The sequence below is a fragment of the Hyaena hyaena genome, unplaced genomic scaffold (genome assembly GCF_003009895.1).
Source record: "Hyaena hyaena isolate Hyena2069 unplaced genomic scaffold, ASM300989v1 scaffold_2179, whole genome shotgun sequence".
Classification (NCBI taxonomy): Eukaryota; Metazoa; Chordata; class Mammalia; order Carnivora; family Hyaenidae; genus Hyaena; species Hyaena hyaena.
In genome coordinates, this window is record NW_024082795.1 from 80,139 (window position 1) to 89,854 (window position 9,716).

The following is a 9,716-nucleotide window of genomic DNA, read 5'->3' on the forward strand; positions in this document are numbered from 1 at the left end:
AGGCTTCCGGAAGCATCAAGCCCAAGATCAACTGGGCTAAGCCTCCTGTGCAGGCGATAAAGGCCGGTTTTACATAACAAACATTGCGACACAAATATTTTCAGATTTTCCAGTGGGGCCACCAGGTGGATTCTTTCCCTCCAGGCAGCTTCAGTCCTCAGACTCCTACTAAACTTTACCCCTGAAGCCTCTAAATTCTACTTTCTTTCTTACGTAGGGCAATTTAATTTTGGCCCAGAGCCTCCATATGTGCATATGCACACCCCTAAATCATTGGATCACTCACAGTAAAAGTAGCAGCTTGGAAATACAGTGTAAGCAGCTCATTTGTTTTTCCTATTGCATAGGCGGCAAAAAAAAAAAAACAAAACAAAAAAAACCTGTCCAGAACATGAGTTGAGTGCACAGGAAGTGAGACAATGCCTCACCATCCAACAGGAACGGTAATAATAATACATATTTGAGAGGTTACTTAGACCTGAAGTCAAATGTCATTTTATTGAACGGTGGGGTCTGGTTCCACTGCCATCAGGCAAACTCGGAGTTAAAAGGAGGAACAGGATTGTGTCGTGGTCAGAGTCCGTTGACTTCAGCGTCTGGCTGGTTCGTACACTCGATTAGGACACTCTACGAGAAAGAAACCTGACCTGAATGTCCGAACGTAAGGGAGTCTGGGTCCACCCTTCGCCCGGTAAAGATCGGAGCATTTCCACGCGCACGTCAACTGCACAAGTCAATGCAGGCCCAACGACCTTCTGTTTTCCCCCAGGATGGTTATTTTGGAGCTTTGGCAGTTTCTATTGTACTGGTGTTTTGTTTGTTTTTCAAAATCGCGCTGGCTCCCGGGCCTTGCGTGCGTGCCTGTGTCCAGGAGCAGCCCATGGGCTCCCAAAGGCTTGGGCGCCCTCCGCGGCAGCGCCCCTCGGACGCCCCCCTCAGCCTTTCATCGGGCAGGAGCCTGCTTCCCAAGCGGCTCCAATGGAAGGCGGCAGCCAAGGCGGGGTCGCGTTCCCCCGCGGGACGGAGCTGAGCAGGTGCCACTCGTGCCCAGCAGGTGCGAAGCCCTGGAGGCCGGGGCGCCCGCGGCCTGAGCTCAGGCTCCGCCCCCTTGCTGCCCGCCCACGCGCCCGCCACGCCCACCGCCTCCCCGCAGGCTCCCAGCTGCAAGCGCACCTGCCCGCGGGGGCGCACGGCTGGGACACCCTCGGAGCTCCGCGGCAGTGAGGCGGGTCCTGCGGGCTCCGGGTGAACCTCGTCGGCTTCCTGTCCTCGGAGAGGGCCGTGCTCCAGCTGGCGCCCGGAGGGTCCCGAGTCCTGGTCCCTGGGGAGGAGAGCGGGATACCGAGAGCTGCTGGAGCGCATGCGCTGCTAAGGTGTGCCGAAAAGCGCTCTAGCCGGTGCCACCTGCCAGCTCCTGGCTGTCCTGAACCTCGGCTTCCCCTTCTGTTCTGTGAGGACGCAGGCGGGAGCAATTCTACCCAACCCGCAAGTGCTGCTCTGCTGTGAGATTTTGCTTCTCAAAGTGCAGCCCCTGAACTGCCTTGCCAGGGAGCTTATAAAAGTGCAGAATCTCGGGGGCGCCTGGGTGGCTCATTCGGTTAAGCCGTTAAGCCTCTGACTCTTGGTTTCCGCTCAGGTCATGATCTCATAGGTCACTGGGATCAAGCCCCACATCAGGCTCTGAGCTGACATCGAGGAGCCTGCTTGGGATCTCTCTCTCTCTCTCTCTCTCTCTCTCTCTCTCTCTGTGTGTGTGTGTGTGTGTGTGTGTGTGTGTGTGTGTTTTCTCAGCCCCTGCCCCGTTTTCTCTCTTGCAAAATAAATAATTTTTTTAAATTCAGAATCTTGGGCCCTATCCCAGACCTACTGAATCAGAATCTGCATTTTAACAAGGTCCCCCAAAGTGGTTTTACTTGAACATTAAGTATGAGAAGCAGAATGTGGAAATATAGTTTCTTAATTAAGCACCAGTTTCAAAGGAAAGGCTATTTTTTTTTTAACCTGTACAGTATCTATTCAAGTCAGCAGAGTCTGGCACATACACACAACCAAGAACTTCATAAATAGTTATGAGGAAATAATGTCTACACAAGTAACAAACATTGAGCCCTCATTATGTGCTATACTAACCTTTTTGCATCTATTTATTATTTCATCTATTTCATTTACCTAGTAGTTATGTATGGGGCTAGAACTAGCGTGTTTCCATTTTATAAGTGAAGAAACTAGAAAAAAAAAAAAAAGGCTTAACGGCTTGCTGGATGCCTCATACCCAGCAAGAGCTGGAGCAGAGCTTGGTAATCAGGCTCCAGACTTCGTGTATTTCATCGCCCTGTTTGCTGCCTCGGGTTGAATGCGTGGATGAGAGAAAGGCTCCCAAAACCTCCAGCTGTTTACCTGAGTCTGTTTCCAGATGATGCACCAGGCTTTCTGAGCGAAGCAGAAATAGAAAGGTCTGTGACTTATCATCTCTTACAGGTACTCCCCAGGGCACACCTGGGGACCCCGTGGGGAGGGAGGAGAAGGCATCTGCTTCATGCCTCCTGCTGTGGTCTAATGTCACAGGAGCAGCCCCCACCTGCCAGTGCATGTCCCTGGGGAGAGAAGATGCTCTGGGGAACGGTCTCTCTGAGCAGAGCAGGGTCAGTAAGGGAAGGCTTGGGGGGAAGACAACTGGAGCCAGACTTGGAAGGCAGGGGAAAGTGGAGAGGGATTGGGGTGCAGAAGGGCAAGCAGCCGGGTGGGAGGAGAGTGGCACAGGGAAAGCTGCTTGCTACCCCATCCCCTTTACCTGAGAAGGTCCTCAGCATCCCTGGGAGGGGCAGGATTTTCCTGTGGACCTCGCGGATCTTCTCGACAAGGGCAGGGGAAATGGTCTCTGGACTCACGAAAGTCTTCTTCTCACACCTACAGACAACCAGTTCCTCCAGAATTAGAGAAAGGTCCTTTAGGAGAATGTTTGGTTTGGAGCCTGTGGAGGCTGCAAGGGCAGAGGTCATTACCCTGTTGGCCTCTAGAGGGCAGTACAGGGTCACTAGGAAGAGGAAAATGCCTTTAAACTTCTGTGATTTGTTGCTGCTCATTACTAGAGAAAAGGGGATGGGAGAGAACAGAGAGGATGAAAAAAAATGTGTTGCAGCCCCTTTCTTGTGAGTCACCCGCTGCATGACCTTGAGCAGCGTCCCCCAACCCCTCAACCCCCACCCCACCCCCTTCCGGGCCTCTGCTTCCTCTGCAGATCAGAAGACCTGCAAAGCCCCTCTAGATCAACATCTCTAACACGACTTGAAAAGTATGTTTGGAGACACCTCTTGGCTCGTGGGCCCCCAGGTTAGACCCCTGGGTTCAGGCCGCTATGGAAGCACAACCTCCAGCTGTGACCGCTGCTCATGAGCAGAGCCAGAGCGCCAGAAAGGCACAGACGCTTGGAGCAGAGGAAGGCAGAGGAGCCCACATCCACAACTGCAGTGGCTGCCCCTTGGTAGTAGTGTTTGTAAATTCTGAAGGAAATGGGGGCAGTTGAGGGGGGAAATGATTGAAGACAGGCTGGCTGGTCTTCCCACGTTAGGTGCTCACTGCATTTTATGGAAGGTATTCCCCTCAGAATTACATTTTACATGGTGTTGAATACTGACTCAAGTACTAATAATTTCAGGAATTAAATAGATGTTCCTGGATCAGCCTAAAAACCTGATTGTTGTTTGTTTCTTCACTTTTAAGGGGAAAATATGTCCCTAATACCAGACAATCAGTTTAAAAAATGAACTGTTGGCCCACAGATCTTTGAGTGGAGGAGGCTGCCTGTGTGTGTGTCTGGCAAAGGGGTTTTGCATTTCTGTGTAGCCAGCTGAGGGGCAAGGTACAGAGTGCCCCTCCCCCCAGTGTCCATGCCCAGGGAACACAGGTGAGAAGTACAAAGTATACCCCCCATGTATGAAGGCAGCAGGACGGGGTGGAGGCCCTACCTGCTCTGGCTGACTCGGACATCCTGCCAAAGAAAAAGAACATACACTCAGTGTCCACATGTACTTCGCACCAGAGACTCTGCACATCCTTTCTCCTTAACGTATTGACTCAAAGCTCTCCTCTTCCAGAACATTCTATGTGTCTAATTACATACCCATCAGACTGTTCTTTTATGTCATACCTCCCTGCTAATGTGGGACTCTGGCCAGGTCATTCCAGCTCACGTCTTTGTCTTAGCCTTATCTTGGGAGCATGTTCTGCCTCTAATGATTGGGAGATGGGGGAGGACAGGATTCAGGCTTTGAATTACCAGCTGGACCTGATGTGACACAGGATAACATGAGGGGCATCACGACAGATGCCTCTTAAGGAGTCTCTCTGTGAGCCAGGACCATGCTAGGTATTCTGTATGGATTGTTTCTTATCATCTTTGCAAGAGCTCTAGGAAGGAGGTGCTATTATTATCCCCATGTTTAGGGGGGCCTCGAGGCTCACTGAGGCCACACGGCTGGAAGAGCCTGCCCTCAAACCCAAGAACAGCTGACTCCAGAGTCTTTGACACAACCACAGTGAGGGGGCAGTCATCCAATCTTTTGGGTCTGCCCCTCTGTAGCCTCTCTGGGTTGAAGGAACCTGATAGCTACCAGTCTCTCCCAGCAGAAGTAACCTCTGCTCCCCTCTCCTGACCCTCTTCAGCATCTCTCAGCCCTCAGCTGCTGTCCCTTCCTGAGCAATCCCTCTCCCGTCGCACGAGGCAGATGGTGGAGAGCCCCTCACTTGTAGCAGGACACTTGCCGGCTGCTGACACTTCTCCAGCCCCTTGGCCTCAGCTCCACACCTGGCGACCTCCTTGGAGAACTTGGAGATGTATTCTTCTCGCTCCTTGCAGATCTGCACCTCCAGAGCACTCAGCCTGGCCAGCAGGAGGCCCCGCTGCTCCCTCAGCTCTTGCTGCAACTTCTCAAACACAGCTGCCACCAGCTGCTTCTTGCTTTCCATGTGAGCCTGTGAGGGACGAAAACACAGGCATGGCCAGGAGGAAGCTCAAGAAGCTGGGTTCCAGGAGGGTCATCGGTGTACCTACCAAGAGCAATGAGGACTAATTGGCTTCTTGGGTCTCAGGGTAAACTTAGCGTGATGAGGGCTATGCTCTGACCCTACCTGGAGATTCTACTTGTCATGCACATTATGCCTTCAGAGCCACACTGAACTTTCACTCTAACCTCACCCGGCCTCCCCTAGGGTCCAGGGGGGATGGCTGTAGTCATTAATCAGAGAGCCACGCAAGCAAAGGAAGTGAGGTTACAGCCAACACAGAGTGTGTGGCATTGGTCTTAGCCTGGACATTGCCTCTTGCACTCTGAGGGGGCCACATGGGTGCTGGAGATCTCTTCCTGTCCCAAAACTCTGTTTCCTTAGTAAGGGTACCAGAAATTCTCATACTGCAGCTTTCCTCTGGGATAACCATGTAGCCAGGAGACAGGGCTGGCAGGGAGTCACACCATTCACCCACCATGCCCAAGATCAGCCTCATGGGCAGACTAGAAGGCAGACCCTTGTATACACTTACTGACCCCAAGCTTCCCACCTGAAGGTGATACTTTCAGGCAATGAGGCTGGGATGGGAAGAGCTGCTGGGGTCCAAGAGACCCAGGTTCTATAGCCATGTCACCGTGAACTTGGGCTTTGCTGTGTGGTCTTGGGAGCATCACTTTCCTGGACCTCAGTTTTCTGCTCTGTAAAGTGGCTGACAAGTGGATCTTAGCATAGAAGACCTCAGAACCATTTCCAGCTGTGATGCTCAGGGATTCCACAACCTTGACCCCAAATCCCCTTGTGCGCAGACAGGGAAGTGAGAACAGTTTCCCTCTTCTCTCCTGCCTGGCCCACAGTCTACTGAGAAAACCCCCAAAAGAGAAGCTCTTTACCAGAAGCATTTGGAGCTTCTGGTCTTCCTGACTCTTTATATCCTCAGTCTCTTCTCTCTCCACCCTCAGGGCTTCCAGCTGAGTCCTGAGACTGTCCTGTGGGGAGAAGAATAGGAAGGGGTGGTTCAATTCACAGACACTAGTTGTCTGCTGAGTCCCAGGCACATGGCTGACCACTGAGGGATCCAACGGTGGAAAGGGCCGGTCCTTGTCCCTGAACAGACCAGCACCTGGCGATGAGTCAGTCAGGACAAAGCTGGCAGCCAAGGTGGGAACACAGAGGGCACAGGAGGGGTCTAGATGGAAAGCATATACAGCGGGTCTAGAGGAGAGGAGGGTACTGTGTGCCCCTGAACTGCACACGCAGAAATTGCTAAAATGGTTTAAAAGGAGTGCATGGAGAGAGAGAGCAGTGTCGGAGGAAGCAGCTACAAGAGAAGGGGCCAGAAGCCTGAAGGAGCAGCTGCCCAGCAGCGGTCCAGCTGGACACCTGAGTCCTAGGAATGGCGGCAGGGAGATGAGGTGCATGAGGGATCCACAGGAGGGTTTTGAGCAGGGGAATAACGTGGTCTGCCGTGTGTTTGCAGAAGATATACCTCGTGGAGGACTGGAGGGTGACTGGAGATGGAGAGAGTGGAGGTGGGGACCACGTCCAAGGCTGTCCAATGTCTGGGTGAAGCGCCGAGAGCCTGGATTTGGTGGTGGTTGTGTGGATAAGGCCTAGTTAAAGACTCAGGAGGTGCCTCTGAGAAATCACTTGTAGACCTGGTGGCTGGATGATGAGAGAGATCTGAGGACAGAAGGAGGGGCAGCGACCCTGAGACCAGATGGGCCAGGTCATAGCCATTCTCACAGGGAGGAGCCTCGCCGGCTGGTTGCCCTTGTTGGCCCCTCCCACCATGTCCCTCTGAGCCCAGCAGCCAGGGCTTTGCTGAGTCTCCAGTCTGGGTCCCAGGAGGCCCGGCTCACAACGGGCAGATGGTCCTGAGCACAGCCAGGTCATGCTTACGGTTCTTAGTGTCCATCACCGAGGGGCCTCTGAGGCTAGAGCTGAAGTCCCTGCAAGACTGTGAACAGACACACATCCAAGTGGCCCAATGGCCCTCCCTGATTGGAAGTGTCCCCCATGTCCCTACACTGGGGTCCCCCGACGTATCAGCCAAAGCCCTTCACCGGGAACTCTACCCTGTTCCCTTCACTATGTATGACTGGACACTGTCCCATCCCAAACGGCCCGAGGTAAAGACACCTTCTTACCTGGGAGGGCTGACCGGCACCGTGCAAGAAGCCCACGGTGTGGGTGTGGTGGGAGGGGCCCTCTCGACAGCGCGTGCAGAGGAGCTCAGCATCATGCCCACAGAAGAAGCAGACCTTCTCCCCGTGCTCCTCACAGTGCATCTCCTCCAGAGTGCCCAGCGGCACGGGGACCGTGACAGGGTCTGTGTGCCCCTTCTCCTTGCACAGTGGACAGAGCAGGACCTTGCAGGAGGCCTGGGCCCCCATCTCGGAGGGCGGGACGAGGCACAGCCGGCAGAAGGTGTGTCCACAGGTGGCAGTCACTGCGTCCTTTGGGGGTCCCTTGCAGGCAGGACATGTGTCCTCATGGGAAGGGGCTGAGGGCATCACGGTGCCTTCCCCAGCCTGTCCACTGAGGCCTCTGCCTCAGGCCGCACGAATACCCTTTCCCGAGATGAGTCACTTTTGCGTGAGTCACGGAGGGAAGACAACGGGAGGCTGAGACGGGAAGCCACCTGTGCTTCCCTGGAACCACCCTCAGCTGAGTGGGTTCAAACTCCAGCGCACCTCGAATCACCCAGCATTTCCCAGCCTGGTCAGCCTGCTCTCTGTTCCCGGGCTGGGGAGCTGAGCACAGTTTCCTGGAACCACTCCCTGGAGCATGGGGTCGGAGAGCCCTGGGGAGGAAATTCTGCTCCCTGTCCAGCGGGGCAGGTGGGAGCCATAAACCTCTGGCTCTGAGGTGTGTCCAGGGCGGCAAAGTCCAGGCCAGGGCGGAGATGCTCTTGGGGGCCCCTCCTCTGCCCAGGTTGGCCTCCTCTGCTCGCACCCCACCAGCCCCAGAGCCAGTGTCCACAGACAGGAGGACGCTGGGTCGCTTTGTGCTTCAAGTTTACTTTCTAACTTCAGGTGAGAGAAGGCAAGAAACTGCAATGTGAATGACTCGTGTTGACAGAATCACAAAACGCAGCCCCGAAGATAACAGACATAAGCACATTCGTGCTGACTTACTATTTCCATATTATGGTGTCCAATCTGATACCAACCCTTTGGGACAGGGATGATTACTTTCTTTTTACAGAAGAAGACATGTGCAGTGACTTCCCTGAGGTCCCAGAGCTGGGAAGCTGCAGGGCTGGGATCAGTCCGGGCCTCCTCTGCTGGCCTCTTCTCCAGGCCTCCTCCCCTGGCCTCCAGCCAGGACCTCCTCCTGAGCCCCAGGCCCAGGTAATGGTCAAATAGCCACAGTTCTGCATCCAATCCCCTGCATCTGTGGATAAAACTGAAGAAAATTCCCATTGTGACATGGACGGATCTGCTCTGCACTGTTCACTCCTTCCCACCAGCCTGCCCCTCCCGAGGGTGCAGCCCCAAGTTCCCCGTGACAGCTGGGCCTGGGAATGTGACCAGTCCCAGCTGAGATGTGCCACACTATAAAATACACCCTGATTTCAAAGCCTTAGCACCAGTTGAAAGAACACAAAATCTCTCATTATTTATCTTTAGATCAATCACATGTTGAAACGATAGTTTCTGGGACTAAACAAAATATTAAACTTAATTTCACTTTTTAGAATATGGCTACGAGGAAAGTTTGCTTGCATCTGTAACTCATGCCCTATTTCTATGGGAGACACACAGGTCTGAGCGCATGTTATGGCTGTCCACCGTCCCCCGGTACCTTGGGCAAGAATAACCTGGCTTGGCACAACTACACACTGCCAGCACGATTGTCACAGGGCTGGGGGCGGGAGTGTGTGGGGTGCCATCACCACACATGAATGCTGGCTGTTGCTAGTTTTCTCTTTCTTCCTTGGAAGCACTGGGGGCATCCCTGGGGAGGATGCCTGGGCCACGTTCCCCTGGGCATGACCCTATCTGGGTCCCGACACGCCCTGCCTGCCAACTGCCTGGCCTGGGCCCACTGATACCTGTAATCTCCCTGGGGACAGCTTGCAGGGGCTGCGCTGGTGTCTCTGCTCTGTGACTCAGTCTCCCTCCCACCCCCAAAGGAGGGACTATCTCTGTCAAGTGTGTGGGGTCGAGATAGCAGCCCTGACGTGTGTGTGGGTAGACGGGAAGGAACGCGAGCCCCAGGCTCGGGACACCAGCCCAGAGAGTAACTGGGGTCACCTCTGGAGCTGTGGGCCCTTCGTCCCCGTCTCCTCTGCTGTTTGTCCATCTGTCCTGGACAGTGTGCATCTGCTGCCTGGGACAGGGACAGAAGACCCGGCCGTGTAGGCAGATGCCTTCCTCTGGGCAACAGGTGCAGGTGACCATGAGGGTGCCGGTGCGTGTGTGAGCCGTGCCCGTGTCCGGCCGTGAGGATGAATGTGCGTCCTTAGGGCTCCCCCAGCCAAGCAGAGAAGGCGACTTGGAGGAGCCAGCGGGCACAGCAGCACCATGGCCTCGGCCGCCTCTGTGGGCAGTCTGCTGGATGAGGTCAGCTGCCCCATCTGCCAAGGCACCCTCAGGGAGCCGATCACCATCGACTGCGGCCACAACTTCTGCCGAGGCTGCCTGACCCGCTACTGTGAGGTCCCGGGCCCGGAGCCAGAGGAGGCCCTCGCATGCCCGCTCTGCAAG

At 54.6% G+C, this 9,716-nt stretch overlaps 1 protein-coding gene across 7 annotated transcripts; it reads right to left on the minus strand.

The window, feature by feature from the left end:
• Positions 1–472: 472 nt before the first annotated feature.
• Positions 473–9,342, minus strand: LOC120227302 (tripartite motif-containing protein 15-like). Of its 7 annotated transcripts, none has more exons than XM_039225441.1 (12): positions 9,264–9,342; positions 7,152–8,412; positions 6,904–6,961; positions 6,491–6,684; positions 5,895–5,990; positions 4,744–4,971; positions 3,966–3,988; positions 2,792–2,907; positions 2,579–2,594; positions 2,398–2,430; positions 1,174–1,321; positions 473–627 (listed from the first exon to the last, which is right to left on the minus strand). In XM_039225441.1, exons 2-12 carry the CDS (start codon positions 7,515–7,517, stop codon positions 574–576), a joined length of 1,332 nt encoding a protein of 443 aa, XP_039081372.1. In that variant the 5' UTR covers positions 7,518–8,412; positions 9,264–9,342; the 3' UTR covers positions 473–573. The 7 variants fall into 7 exon arrangements, with proteins under 7 accessions (XP_039081372.1, XP_039081374.1, XP_039081373.1 ...); XM_039225443.1 differs by having other exon boundaries at positions 7,152–8,033; positions 8,142–9,276; XM_039225442.1 differs by having other exon boundaries at positions 7,152–8,057; positions 8,142–9,276.
• Between the last annotated feature and the right edge of the window lie 374 nt (positions 9,343–9,716).